The sequence below is a fragment of the Rhyacophila brunnea genome, unplaced genomic scaffold (assembly GCF_057557595.1).
Source record: "Rhyacophila brunnea isolate RB1 unplaced genomic scaffold, BYU_Rbru_1.0 scaffold_8, whole genome shotgun sequence".
Taxonomy (NCBI): domain Eukaryota; kingdom Metazoa; phylum Arthropoda; class Insecta; order Trichoptera; family Rhyacophilidae; genus Rhyacophila; species Rhyacophila brunnea.
The window spans coordinates 8,898,441-8,915,295 of record NW_028233350.1 but is presented as its reverse complement, the minus strand read 5'-3'; the positions used below and the strand labels follow the sequence as shown (position 1 = coordinate 8,915,295).

At 29.9% G+C, this 16,855-nt stretch overlaps 2 protein-coding genes across 2 annotated transcripts in view; both read right to left on the bottom strand.

Moving 5' to 3' along the window:
* LOC147063888 (uncharacterized) overlaps window positions 1-16,855 on the bottom strand; it is a 34,397-nt gene that overhangs the window by 12,380 nt on the left and 5,162 nt on the right. The window lies entirely within an intron of this gene.
* Window positions 14,200-15,863, bottom strand: LOC147063889 (uncharacterized). Its single transcript, XM_085958733.1, has one exon. The coding sequence runs from the start codon at window positions 15,738-15,740 to the stop codon at window positions 14,490-14,492; it is 1,251 nt and encodes a 416-aa protein (XP_085814859.1). The 5' UTR covers window positions 15,741-15,863; the 3' UTR covers window positions 14,200-14,489.

The window sequence follows — 16,855 nt, the reverse complement described above, 5'->3', positions numbered from 1 at the left end:
AAGACCTGGCTTTTTTTAAAAAACAATTTTTGTCTTTGTAATTAATAATTATAATACACACATTATTTTAATACCCAAGAAATGTCGGTGGATATCCTTATTGTAATTATTTAAAAAAAAATGTGCCCCGTAGTAAATTTTACTAATAAAAATAATCATAAAAAATAATTAATTATAACGAAATAATTGGTAATTAAACTCATTCTCTATTCATGAATACAGAATAATTAATAATTTAAGTAATAAAAAAATCGATTTGTTAGTTTATCTTTGAATATTTTTTCGTGTAGATATTGAATAATTGAAACTCTAACTACGTAATATTATGTGTGTGTGTGTGTGTGTGTAAATTATAGTTATGTAGTTTTATATTTCATATTTCTGTTACCAGCTGGTGTCTCCTTACTCCCTTTCAAGTGCATAACTCAAAAAGGACGTAATGCTACAAGCGGTGTCTACTTGCGACCGTATGGTACAGTCACAATGCCGAAGATAGATTAGGTGTAGCTAAAATGATTTTAGGTTATACAAATTTATTTCTTTCTAGAAAAATTGATATATTTTAATAAAATATATTAATCTACTTATACACTAACATCGTAAATTATTGCTATTTCTTATGTAAACTTAATAATAAACGGATTTTCGACAGCCCTGATTTTTTCGGTTTTTTTTTCAATTTATTGTAAGTTTCTCTTTGCATGCAAAAATAATTATTTTTTTAGATACACAACACTAAATCAATTTAAATTATCAAACCAACGTATTAAATTAAATCTTTTGTATTTTGTCGCTAGATGCCTCACATAAATCCATATTAGTATAACAGTCATAATCAACAAATTAAAAGCTGTATTGATATCACAATTTATTGAGAATAATTAATTTTCAATCACTTGCAACCACGAATGATGAAACTTAAAGCTTATTTCAAACACATACTCGAAGAACGTATTGTTTAGTTACGGTACCTTATTTTCACTGTCTAAGTTCATTTACAAGAACTTCTCGATCGCACTTTGGGTGTAAAGCACAATAGCTTAAGAGCCATTTGTGCATCATCGTTTGGGGTAATCCATCAACTTCTTGCTCATCTTTCTTCCAATCCATTTTAACTGCTCTTCCATTAACTATTACCTCAGCATCCCAATCTGGTTCTTGGTCAGAGATATAATTGTCTGTTTCTTCGATTTTGAATTCATCAGAATCTTTTATATTATATCCTTGAGAATCATATAATTTTCCGTCAAGAGTTTGAATCGATATATCGTTTTCACTATTTAATGGAATCGCAAACGACAGTCGTTCTGTAGGTTGAAATCGATGAAGCTGTTCACTTTTGTGTATTAAATTACGATAGTTATCTGCTGGAGCATATAGAAAAAACGCGGTGGAGAACGGAAGGAATGTTGACAACAAAATTATAAGCGATCCCATGATGATATTATCCGCCTGTTAAGATTGGTCTATGGAGCGGAGTAGTTAAGGATTGTTAGAAACTATTTATGCTGACTGCAGCTCCGTGAAATGACCAGACTACGCGATAGTCAGGCGATCAACAACAATTTAAAACATCGGCAATGTGATAGCTATAAATGACGATGACTGTAATATAACATTTTATTAGAATTAATGAACCCCGTCGTATTTTTATTGAGATATGACATCCATCAATTATAAATAATTAAACTCGCAACGCATTTCTCTCAATCTATTTTATTGCTTTGTGTGAGAGTATTCGACCACTGCATAAAACGATTCAGCGTAAAAAAATCTCAGTTGGCAATAGGGTTTTACAATCCCGGAAAGAAAAACCTCAAACCCTGAATTTGAGGACCGACATTTATATTATTTTCTTATGTTCAAGAAAATCAGCGTTTACTTTGTGGTGATAATTTATTAAATATGTTTCTCATTTAATATTAACCATAATAAGTAAATAATTACGTATCGTAAAACAATTCTCATATGTAACAAACAGTTTAAAATCCTGATAATTTTCATTACCTGTTATTAAGAAAAGTATACTAATTTTTTACTAGTTTTTTTCCGACCATATCCGATCCTAATAGGATCATATGGTCCTCCACAGAGTAGAGGTTTATATTGACAGATTTTTGTTTTCACGAGAAATGGATGTCAGCCATTTGCTCAACCTATTAGGTTCATAATCAGACTCATACACAAATTTAAAAACAATATGTGTACTTGTCAGACCCAGGATTCGAACTTGGGACCTACGATGCTATAGTCCAACGCTTAAGCTGCGCGGCCATCATGGGTGTTACTAGTTTACAAAAATTTTATTCTATTATAAAGAATTTTATTTATTTATTTAAACTATCGTAGATATTTTCATATTTTGTCGTAATTATACTTATAAAAACTTAAAGATTTCCTTGGCATAATATATAGTAAACTGTATGATAAATAAGTTTTATTTTTGGATTTGCGAAAAAATAATATATAGCTTCATCAATATAAATGTTAACATAGATACAATAAGATACTAAACACAAGAATATTAATGTTTCTTTACATTTTTTTCGTTCGTGAATGATCATTTTCCTAAGGTAAATTCAATGGAAAAAAATCTCGGAATCCCGGAATAAAAATGGAAATTGAGAATATTGATCCTGAAATCCCGGTATTGACTGTTCTGTCCAAGACTGCAACTCTTAGTACGTAAGATACTTGACCGCGTTATGCATCAACAATTAATTAATCAAGTGAACAATACACAAATGACCAATTATGACTTAGAAAAACATCTAAATACGAATAAAATAATACATACTTAATTAAAAACATGTTTTAAATTAACTTATTTTTTATAACAGGAGTAAGAATAAATAAGTTCATTAACAGTTTTTAAAACATTACTCTAAGACACTCGTACATGTCATCAAAAATATCAAAGATTATAACATATTATTAATATGTATATGTACTTATACATATTATATTATATTCATTTTTAACACTAGGTACAGTAGGCCACGAGGCACAATGACACTAGTGTAGTTAGTAATATAAGTGATACAATACAAAGGCATCCAGGCTTTGATAAAATCATATAAATATATTGTGACCTTGCCTGAAATCGAACCAGGAAACGCCAGAAAGCCCGGCGCTTTATGCACTGAACTACGAGGGCCGTGTCGTTTTTAAATAGATTACCGTCATAAATGAGGTATTTTTGTAATGGGAAAACATATTAATTTGGTAGCCAGAATTTTTATACTGCAGTAATCTAAGAAAACCGTGATGGAAATTCGAATAGCAATTAGGTTACGTACGTCAGCTATTTCGCAAAAGGAAATTAGTATAATAATTCTCCGTAGAGTGATCGCATGAATACAGTGACAAAACTACGAAATTATCTAGATAGCGTGTTTATCGTTATTGAAGAAGGTTATGAACTATACCAGCAAGCATTGTCAAAAATCATTACTAAGTGGGTCATAAAATAACATTAGTTACATACGAATACAAATGCGCACGATATTTACAAACAATAATCATGAGATGGTAATAATTAAGTTTCGAATAATTATTATTAAGGATTAAAAAAAATCAAATTTCATTTATTTTTTTACATGGAGTGAACATTACAAATTATTAATTTAAGACGTTCACAACATGACATTTAGAAGTAAAGAAATATTATTAAAACAGTATTATATAAAAAAGAAATAAATCAGTATTATGTTATTAAACAGTAGAAAAGTACAAAAAAATATTAATTAGATACAAGGAAGTACACCGCATGAGCTAAGCAGACCCTATTTAAAAAAAAATATATGAGACAATGCACACCTATCCTCGCGCGGGTGGAAGATGTCAATATTCTAAGTGATTTGGTTGAACAGAGTTATTGCCTTCCCAATTGGAATTACCAATGGCATTTTAGTTCCGCACCTTAGGAAAACAAACAACTGATGTTCAACCATATCTATCAATAACGCTATTATCCATGCAATTGGGAGAGGGTTGCAAAAACCATTTTCATACATACACAGCAGGGGTCTGAAACCGGCTGCCCGAACGTTGCGAACCGTATGATGAATTATTTCAATAAAAAAATTATTAAGAAAAAAAAAATTAAAGAAGACGTAGATCTTTGCATATATTGCAAACTGTATCTGGAGTTGGATCGTGGATCGCAAATACAAAACGCCACTCCGTGGTATCATCGGACACTTATAAAATAGTACAATTACAATACAATTTAATTCTCATGTTCTTAATTATTATAAATAAATATAGACTTTTAGCATTTTCAGTTAAATGAAAAAGATATAAGTAATATATTATATTATGTAGCCATCTTTTAAACTGTGGATTTATTTATTTTATCTAGTGTAGGGATTTTAATACCGAATAAAAATATAAATACCGGTTTTTCGGTATTTCTTATTGAATACTGGTATTAATACCGGTATTTCTTAAAACGTAAGTACCTACTTATCAGTAAATATAGCTATTACAATCTCTTTAAAAACATTATGTTATAGAAAAAAACCTACCTGCGTACATTCATGATGGTGACATTTAAAAATATGTATTAATGACTATAAAGTAGAATTGGTAATTTTTACAAATAATTTGAATATATCGATAATTTCAACTAAAGTCCTCAAAAAAATAAACGTGGCTGCAGGAAAAGCTTCTTCAATTAAACATTTGTAATAATAATAATAAGAATAATTAAAATTTGTCATGGATGTTTTTTTATTTCGACATAAAATCAGTACCATATCAATTTATCGAGATTGTAAATGGGTATATTCTTTAATAAATGGTGTTTTATTGTTATTTCATCTACGTTGGATGGAGTCAATATTTTACATTTTATCAGCACATAACTTCATTATACACTCAATTGAATATGAAATACAATACAAACTTATGAAGAAACAACATTAAATTCATCGTCAATAACGAAACGAGTGTGGCTTCTTAATACCGAAAATTTCGCTATTTTGGATTTTTAAAACCGGTATTTCTGTATTAATAAATACTGGAATACCGGTATTGCAATCCCTAATCTAGTGTTCCTAGTTACAAATAATAATAACACTAACAACTAAATAAAACGCCGGATCATCCTTGCCAACAGGTGCTATTTTGGTAAGTATCGAAATGCTTTTAAAAAATAAAGCACTCTCAAGGAAAACCAAAACAACCTTATAAAAAAATTTGCTGCACCCGGTATTAATATTTATTATTATGGATCTGAATGCTGGGCACTCCGTAAACAGGATGAGAGAAATATGGATATCTTTGTGAGGAGAATTTTGAGAATAATCTTTGGGCTATTCAAGAAAGTGCCATTTCCAAGTCAACGGATAATGAGGACCTGTGCACATTTTATGGGGGCGAAAACATAACGTGCATAAAATGCTGAAGGATATACCGATGAGGCGGGATATGTACGTAACCCCCGATGGCAAGAGAAGACCTACATGGCTGTACTAGCGCTACGGGAGATTTACAAATGCTCGGTCAAAGCAACTGGAGAATGTCGGCGCTAGATCGTCCAGGATGGGGGAAGTTTTTGAAGCAGTCCAAGACCCGTCAAGGGTTGTAGTGCTATAAATGATGATGCAGGTATCTAAGATAAAGTTTTTAGTATATCGGACAACATCTTTCATGAATCTTTGTCTGACACTGTTTGCACGGTTTTGGTGGATGATTAACCATATTTGCAATTTTTATTAGTCATCCTATTTTCCAACAGATTTTTTAAAATTGATTGCTCTCATTAGTAGTTAAATATATATATATAACACTAACGTAAATAAGTACACAAAAACAGCATGCCCCTGAACTTTTCATGTTTAAATACTATTTTTTGTATATTTTTCTAGTGGCATTTACATCTTTACAGTGGCATTGTTATAATATTAGTTCCTTATTTAAATCTTAAAAATGGACATGTTATTTTATTGTTAATTTCATAACGTAAATGGTGTGTACCTCTGTAGATAGCAAATACGTGAGAATACCAGAGGCGACTCTATCTTAAGGCGAAGTCTTCACTGAGCCCTTTTTAAAGAGGCACCTAGCGGAAAAATACGAAGCTTGCAATTTGAGACATTTTTTTGATAATTTACAATTTCAACTGTATTAATGAATAAATATGTATCTGAAAACATTAAAAATAAAAATATTTTTTATTTTAAGTCAAAGACAAACTTACAATTGTAAAAAATGTAATAAAATGTGAATTTGTTCTATCGGTCCGCACCCTATTATTACATATATTTTAGTGTCATATTTATTATTAAAATTTAGTTTATTAAGTTTTCTAAGCATCACTTAAGCGATTTTTGACAATTTCATAGTTTTAATATTTTTTATATCTATTTTAAAAAACATCGATTTTTATAAAAAATATAAATGTGTATAACTTGAAATCCTTTTTATTTATATTAATATAAATATTTTATTTATATTTATAAAAATGATTGATTTGATATAAATAAAAAGGATTTCAAGTTATACACATTTATATTTTTTATAAAAATCGATGTTTTTTAAAATAGATATAAAAAATATTGAAACTATGAATTAGTCAAAAATCGCTTAGGTGATGCTTAGAAAACTTAATAAACTAAATTTTAATAATAAATATGACCATAAAATATATGTAATAATAGGGTGCGGTCCGATAGAACAAATTCACATTTTATTACATTTTTTACAATTGTAAGTTTGTCTTTGACTTAAAATAAAAAATATTTTTATTTTTAATGTTTTTAGATACATATTTATTCATTAATACAGTTGAAATTGTAAATTATCAAAAAAATGTCTCAAATTGCAAGCGTCGTATTTTTCCGCTAGGGGCCTCTTTAAAAAAGGCTCAGTGAAGACTTCGCCTTAAAGGTTCGTAGGGACCATCCTCACATCGTTATCATGTCAAAAATATACGTCCGATATTTTTATCATTGTCATAATATACCTACTTAATTGCATGATTAAAGATTAAATGAAATATTTAATTTATTTTATCCATCTAAACCCGTCGCGATTATATAAAGATATGTATTATTATTATACAAATAAATAAAGTAATAATTATTGTAATTTATTTAATAACATAATAATGATTACGCGGTATTAAAATGATCAATAATAATTACAAGATAAAAATATTTTTTTATATACAACGTTTTTAAACTTTCTGTTGAATCATATAAACTTGATTTGACTAGCTTAAATGATCAAAAAAATTGTATTTGATAGAAATAATACTGAAATGTCATTTTGACACTCATATTGATTTCCATAGTAACGCACGTATATATTAATTATTTAGTTGTTAGGACCCTAGCAACCAATAATAGTGGATTGGATTACGGATTTCTTCCGTAATAACTTTTCATGCAAAACAGAATTAACTGAAAATGAATTTAATTCTGCTTAAAAATGGCTAAAAGTATTTTTAAAAAAATGCATTGGCATCGTGTTCTGATACATTCTAAAAGTTTCAAATGTCTAGCTAGTCGGAAAGTTAGTTAAAAATCGATTGCAAGTATTGTACCGGACAAACAACCATCGGACAAATAAGTATACGACCTAATAAAAACATTGTAAAATTAAATACGCCCTATTTCACGGCGACACCTATGTACAAATTTTAAAGCTATGGCGTCTATTTTTTGACCGGGGTCATTCGGTCCTATCCCATCTTCGCGGTACAAATGTCGTTCTACAAATGATGTGAACGCATACTGGGGAGCGACTCAAATAACCCCTGGTGAGTGAAAACGCTCGCTGTATGTCGTTGTTCAAAACTGATAATGGTAAGTCTATAATAATTATTATTATGAAGTGAATATTTCTAAGCACGCTTTTTAGATGCGATTAAGTAATGACTCAGAGAATCATATTATTTATTCTGAAAAAATACTCATTTCTTCACAAATGAAATCATATTATTATAAGTAACTTGGTACATAATGTATAATATGAGAAAGTAGGTAGGTATGTATATTTAATAATTAATGGCTAAACCCTACCAACTTGATTGACGTCGAACCGCTACTGAGGAACTGTTTTTAAAAATAATTGATAACACTAACAAAAAATATAACTACTCACAATATGAGGCGTAATTTAAAAAAAAAACAGGCTCACATCTAACAAATTTAATATAAGTGGGTAGGTAGGTATATTTTTTTATATTGTATGTGTAATTTATTTCAAACAATGTTATGTAATGACTGATAATACATTTCAAAAATCACCAAAAGAAGTAATATAGAAATATATTAATTTAAATGATAAATTATTTTACTGATAGTATGTATTGCAAAAGAGAGTATGTATGTTTGTTCTAATTTGAAATACAATATAAGCATTAAAAATAAACAACAACTTTCTCGTATTTTAAACGGTATTTAAAAAAAAGGGGCTTCATAATATTATATTGGATTGGAATAAATCTGACTTAACTTTCGATGTACAAATGTTTACATTTTGTTGCAGAATGCACATATGCACTGACAGAATAATTTAACGTTTAAAACCCATTCACTACATCCAACGTAACTGTTGCATTGCCCACCAAGTGGCCATTAGATATAATTAGCATGTTATTTAAATGTGGTAATTAATTATTAATTAAAAGGTCCGCATGGATGTACACGAATGGGTGTTAATAGTTACATATACGATTTCGGAACTAAATAAGGGAAGGGAGGTGGCTGGAGAATAATACACAACCAATGAAGAGCTATACAAAATGTACAATGCACTGACCAGTGGCGAAGGGTGGAGGTAAGCTGTTAAGGGGGGACATGCTCGTCGAAGGTCAAAATTGAGTTTTTATTGTATTTTCAAACCATGATCCTGGACACTCCTTAAACGTTGTAGATTATATATTTATATAATTTTGAAGCCTTATTATCCTTTATAGTTATTTTAAACATTTGATGACTGCATAAAGTATTTTTGTTACATAAAATAGTATTCTTTTAAACCTCTCGTTCTAATGTTTTAGAATATAGTCATATTTCGGTACATAACTGTGCAGTGGTGTTAAGATTTTTTACATTTAATAATTTTTAAACGCATTTATAAAACCATTAGCATAATTTATTACGAGATAATTTTTGTAAAATATTCACGATAAAAAATTATATTGATAATCTCTGTGATCCCAAATTTGACAAGAATTAGGCATTTTATTATTCAAAAAATCGGCAAGATTAACACATTTGAAGATGATTCTAAAGATATTTATTATAAGCTATGTCTTTGACCATTCAAGTGTGATAAACATTTTATGAATAATGATTGCTTTATAATAATTATTGACCTAAGAATAAGGTAGTGTTTTTTTGAAATACGCCATTTCTTTTGTCATTCCCTAGTAGTTAAGCTACAACATATGGCCGTAGCCATAAATTGACAAACTATAATTAAAGTAGGGAGTAAAATTATGTTATCGCGCGTGTTTGAACATGTACCCAACCGAATTTTTTTTTATTTTTTTTTAAACGGTACATGTTCAAACACGCGCATCAATATCATTTTACTCCTTACTTCAATTATAGTTTGTCAATTTATGGCTACGGCCGTATGTTGTAGCTTAACCACTGGGGAATGACAAAAGAAATGGCGTATTTCAAAAAAACACTACCTTATTCTTAGGTCAATAATTATTATAAAGCAATCATTATTCATAAGATGTTTATCACACTTGAATGGTCAAAAACATAGCTTATAATAAATATCTTTAGAATCATCTTCAAATGTGTTAATTTTGCCGATTTTTTGAATAATAAAATGCCTAATTCTTGTCAAATTTGGGATCACAGAGATTATCAATATAATTTTTTATCGTGAATATTTTACAAAAATTATCTCGTAATAAATTATGCTAATGGTTTTATAAATGCGTTTAAAAATTAATAAATGTAAAAAATTTTAACACCACTGCACAGTTATGTACCGAAATATGACTATATTCTTAAACATTAGAGCGAGAGGTTTAAAAGAATACTAGTTTATGTAACAAAAATACTTTATGCAGTCATCAAATGTTTAAAATAACTATAAAGGATAATAAGGCTTCAAAATTATATAAATAGATTATCTACAACGTTTAAGGAGTGTCCAGGATCATGGTTTGAAAATACAATAAAAACTCAATTTTGACCTTCGACGAGCATGTACCCCCTTAAGATCCGACACAAATAGTGCATATTAATCTTTGTCAGTCAAACGTATTTGTTTTCATTGAATTAAGACTACAGTGTGTAAATAGTGTTTGTTGCACATGTATAGTGTTTGCCTAATCCAAGTCGTAGGAGATAATAGTAGAAAAATATTCATTTATCTATAAAATATCTAAAATTATGCCATTAAACCATGTATCATTTTTAATATTTTATCGATAGAATAATGTGTTTTATCGATTATGGTTTGGCTAAGGCAGGGCTTAATGAAATTTGAAAAGACTAACCAACACCGTCTGTAATTTATTTAATTCAACGAAAACAAATTTATATGACTGAAAAAGTGTGCAATATTTTTGTCGGTTCCTAGTATGGTTTGGTTAGGAAGGATTTAATTGAAGTTTAAAAACTAACATGCACCGTCTGCAGATTGGATTCTTAATTCAATTCAATGAAAACATATAAGTGCGACTGACAAAGTTTATTGGGCACTATTTGTGTCGAATATTAACAACCTACCTCCACTCCTCGCCTCTAATCAGTGACGTCCCTAGACAAAATGCCGCCCCTAGGCAGTGCCAAAATGCCGCCACATTTTTATACAGTTTTATAGAGTACATCCTTTCATGACTCCAATATCTAAGAAATGTGTTGTATGGATACATTACTAACAAGATATAGGGATACCACTAAATCTAATTTAAATGCCACCTCTGCTTCTATAGACAATATTGCGAGTCTACGGTTTCAGAAAGGTATGTACATTTAAAAATGCACCTGACAGCTTCGAAAACTTACGAGTGACTGACAAACATATTTGGATACATTTTAAATTAGGTATGCACGTGTCATTGCTGTTCACTAAGAACGCGACGTCCAAGGACAACGGAAGTAAACTAGACATCGCAAACCCGACAAAAAATATAGCCCTGTTAAAATTTTTATAGCATCTACCTAATTAATATTTTTTTTCCAACCAGTGAGCTGAATTTTTTAGTGGAAAGATATTTCCTTTATTACTAAGTTTAGGTAGCTTTCTATGTATACCTAATGTTTCTCCTCGATTTGCCGCCCTTTGGATAACTGCCGCCTCCAAACGACGCTCAATCTGCCTACTCCCATGGGACGTCACTGCCTTTAATGCACTCTCATTACATATTAAACTCAGTGACGTCCCTGGCAAGCAGACTTAAAATGCCGTCCTCTTTCATTTTTAGTTACAAATTATCTGAAAATTTTATAAAAACGTTATTTAACTACCTACTAGCCTATTTTACAACGTTTTTCTTAGTTCGTATTCTTATTTGTCCGGTGGTTGTTTTTCCGATACAAATCTTGCAATTGCTTTTTAACTAACTTCCCGACTAGCTAGACATTTTAAACTTTTAGAATATGATGAACACGATGCCAATGCATTTTTTTAATACTTTTAGCCATCTTTAAGTAGAATTGATTTCACTTTCAGTTAATTCTGTTTTATATGAAAAGTTATTTCGACACCATTATCGGTTGCTAGGAGTCTGGGTTCCTAGCAACTAAATTATTAATAAATATACTGCGTTAATAAGGAAATCAATATGACATGTGAAATTGATATTTCAGTATCATTTCTATCAAGTACATTTTTTTTGATCGTTTAAGCTAGTCAAGTCAAGTTTATATGATTCAACAGAAAAAAACGTTGTATATAAAAAAATTCTTTTTATCTTGTGATTATTATTATTTATTTTCGGCTATTTTAAACAGACAAATAGGTACTTACACCAAAAATCTTAAATTGACATACACACCACACCAGTTATTGAGAATTTGAGCATTTCCACGAAACCTAATCTAAAACAGTGGCGGTCTTAGGTACCTACGTGAAGGTCATGAGGTCTCAATATCGTTTTTTATGACTGGCATCGTAGTCATTTGAACTCGAATAGTCAATTCAATTTATGACAACAATATGAATTTATTTAAAAAAAAAAAAAAAAAAAAATCAGAAGAAAACAATTCCGTTTGTCGCAAAACTATTCGAATTTTTCATATTGTAACGAAAGCAATCGTAGGTAAAATTTAGTTGTCTTGGTCATTTTGTTTTTAATACCAAGACAACGTCATAGTATACCTACATGTATATTGTCTCAAACAAAAATAATGATTTAAGATTTGAATTACATGATGTGTCAATGTAACAAAAATACTTAAACTCTGACGGCTAAAATTATTAAACATGGAACATGCTTTGCTTACTGATTCTCTGAATGCTGGTTGTCCAAATTCGAAAGAAAATAAAATAAATTGCGGGGTGCGGGTTTACACGTCATTTCCGAAGCACTACTTTTGTGACATAATTTTTTGTTACGCCTGTGCGATTTTTCGTAACGAATCCGCCCGGGAGGTCAAGGCAAAAGCATGTATCCATGCTAAATTTATGCGTTACCTACATGATTATAATGTAAGTTATTATTCGAGTTGTTTCAAGGCAATAATTGAGGTGGTGATCGAATGTAAGCGAAGGGACCTGTCAACAAATGTATCTAAATGCCTCAAATTATTTATTTCTTTCTGTGTATTAACATTTTTTAGTACTTATATGAAATAAGGGTAAGCCAGGCCTAATATTATAAAATTATATTCGTTATTATTAATATAATAACAATTTTATTGACCATGATGCCCGCGTGTCCGGAAACTTGTACGTATGCAGTTCGCCGTATCGCACTTCACCGTAAAATGATGTATCGGAAATATATGGCCGTATATTAAAGACCGTCCAACCTCTTTGGGTAGTATAATATAGTACTGACATAAAATTCATGTCTAAATAAAACACGGTTCTTGTCGGTTTACACTTTACAAGAACCCAACAGCAAACAAATTTTGAAAATAGCCGATATACTGAACGATAGGAATAAAATTCACAAAAGACGAAGTCATCTAGTAATCTTAATTTACTACATTAAATTACTCTTTTTTAAATTACATATTAGTATCATCTGCACCCTACTCGTTTAATCATTTTCATTAATTTAGTCATTACGACATCTGTTGGTAAATCTTAACAATATTATTAGATTTCAATTCGAAAGTATAATATTATATTTTATTAATAAATTATAATTTAATCCTACAGTCCTACAACAATCAAATATATTTTTATTACTACTAAATACTATAAAATAACGAATGGTATTATGTTTGGCTTATTACGTGAGTATTGTAAGATGTAGTTAATTTATAAATATTTCTAAATCATCTGAGTGTTTTTATCGCAATATACTCAACATGGTGTGGTCATATTTATTAGCCAAATTTAGTTTATTTGGTGTTCTCTATGTAGTTAGTATGTATTGCAATTATATTTGAATATTCATAGATTTAGTATAATATATATTACTTATAACCATTTTTAAGAAATCACAATGTGTATAATTTGAAATCATTTTTATATATATCTAATCGATGTTCAATATGTTATAAGTTATAATATATTTTATAGGTACCATACTGAATCTCCATTTTTCATCAGTTGGCACCTGGATAGTACTAGAACTACATTCCTATAATAACACCGATCATATTATTCATATTTACCTAAGTATGCACCATAATTATTTATAAATCTAAATAAGAGTAATTAACAAAAAAACGTTGTTTTAAAGTAATTATACCTACTTCGTATACATCGTATACATTGGTGATGTGCTTATTGCCTACGCTCTACATAATGTAATCACCGCATATTTTTTACAATATTATGGACATTTAATTATTATAGAGCTTTATCAGTATAGACAGTATATTTGTTGCTACTGCAATTAAACTTTATTATCTACTTCATTCGATTACTTGTTATTCACAATGTTTCTTGGAATTATTCTTTTATCTTCTTTCAAGGATTATAACAACATTAATTTTATTATAACGTCATGATCATCACACGTAGATATATAGTAAATAATTGGTTACATCTCAACGTTTTTTAGCATATAAATATGAAATAAATAACTTCTTTATATATTTTTATATTTTATTCTGTATAATATTGGATAAAACATTTGCTTTTGACATACAAAAATGTTTTTTATTACCTAGTAATAATGTTCGACATTCGTACGTTATTTTTTAATGAAATAATTGCATTTATAACTCTAATAACATTCTAGCATATCAAGTACCAAACACTTTTTTTAACTTACCATTGTATTAAACTCAAGTTATGTCAGTAATTATTATTTGTATTATTATATTTTGTCATTATTAGGTACATGAAACACTTTTTAAACATTTAATTCCATATTTTCTCATCTAACCCCACCAAGATTTTTTAGTGGTGTTCTCAGATATATCAGTTTTGGAGTTGGTTGGCGAATAATCTTCCTTCAAATCGTCTTCTTCCTCTGAGTCTTCATATTCATCTTCTCCTACATCTTGATCCTCTTCATCGTCATCATTATCAGGCAAAATAGGCAACTCTATCATAGGGTTATCAAGTTTTGGCAAGGGTAGAGGCTTAGTTGAAATATCCGGCAATGGTGAAACAATTAGTGGTTTAGTCGATATCACTGGTTTAGTCGATATCACTGGATTAGTCGATATCACTGGTTTAGTCGATATCACTGGATTAGTAGATATCGCTGGTTTAGTCGATATCACTGGTTTAGTCGATATCACTGGATTAGTCGATATCACTGGTTTAGTCGATATCACTGGATTAGTAGATATCACTGGTTTAGTCGATACCACTGGTTTAGTCGATATCACTGGATTAGTCGATATCACTGGTTTAGTCGATATCACTGGATTAGTAGATATCACTGGTTTAGTCGATATCACTGGTTTACTTGGAAATTTTGGAAGTATTACCTCGATAATTGGTACTACAGGCCTAATAGTAACTGGCCTTGTCATGACAGGTTTAGTTATAAGCAATGACTGGTTTGGAATCCACGGTTTCTGATTCGGAATCTGCATGGATTTCACCTTTGATTCCACTGGGACTCCGTTGGTAATATTTTTAATGACACCATTTATATTGGAGTATGAATTAGACACCGTATTTGTATTTGTCGAGCTATTACTATTCTCCTTGGGCTTTGATGATTTCTTGGCGTTAACTTTCTTCCTTTTACCGAGCATTACTTTTTTCATCGTCGTCATCGGTGGAAGAGAATCGTATATGTATTCATAGTCAATCACAGCTCCTTCTTGAAAGTCCAAAGCTGAACCTTTAATTTTTTTGAAACCTGCTTCCTGTATCACAATCGCTGGTTGTACTGGTTGACGGGGTGGATAAGCTGGTTGTTGTTGCAGATCAGCTGGTTGTTGTGGTGGATTAACTGGTTGTTGCGGTAATAGGGGATGATTCGTCGGGTAGTATCCTCCATTATACTGTGGGTAATAGGGAGATGGCATCGGTGGATAATAGTTTCTTGGGTTGTTCTGGTAAGGCGTATAGTAATTCCGTTGACCATACCCATAGTACTGAGAATTTACTGAATTTTTACACAAGATAAAAATTAAAAATAACGACAAACTTAATATTATATTGCTCGCCATTTTAAATGTACGTCTTCACTTCACAAAGAATATTTTATTTTAGTTATACACTTTTGTATCACTAACGAAAAACAAAAATAATTATTGATGAAAAATTATACAATGCTATCAGAAATCTTTTGAACTATTGCCATATGACCTCAAATAAAAAATATTGTAAATATGCGTCATAATTGGACCTTAATAATGTTAAAATAACATCAGCAACAATCGTGATTTATATTAAGGAAGAATATATTTTGTTAACATTGTATATTATAAATTAAAACTGATTTTTAAATAAAAATAATCATTATATAAACCAAATCATTAAAAAAAATCTTCTTTTCTATTCGACGAATAATTCAAAAGATTTGATTGAAAATAAGATAGTTCTGGAACTAGGAATTATAATACCGGTATTCAATTATTTATCGATGACGAAATACCGGTTTAAATAATCCAAAATACCGTTATCTTCGGTGTTAAGAAAGCATACACATTTATGTTTTTTGAAAATGAATTTAATGTTATTTTTTCATTACTTACAATTAAAATTCTAATGGATTCAAGCTCTGTACTATTCCATTTAAGTCGTTTTTTGCGACCCGGGTTTCGCCTTTCGGCATCTTCAGGCGCCGTGTACACTCACCAAAGGTAAACACACACTGACAATGTGAAAAACGACTTAAATGGAGTAGTACAGAGCTTGAATCCATTAGAATTTGAATTCAAATTCCATCATGTACCTTCAGTCGATAGTATTAATACTTACTATTACATTGTATATTAAATTTATTGTATAAGTTTTACGCTGCCATAACGCAAATATATTGAATGAAACCAACAAAAGATAAATAACATTAAAACAAAATCCCTCAAATAGATTTATATAATTATCGAGATGAAATAAAATATTTCGAAAAAGAAAATATTTCCAATTATACTATAACTGTTGATCCAACATTGATAGTACATCCAACAAAATATCTATTGATAGGTACTTTTTTTTTCTGTTTCGACGAATGTATTAATAAGAAATACCGAAATACCGGTATTGATATATTCATTCGGTATTGCAATCCCTATCTGGAACACAACAGAAATACATCTTAAAATTTTTTGAAAAGGACACG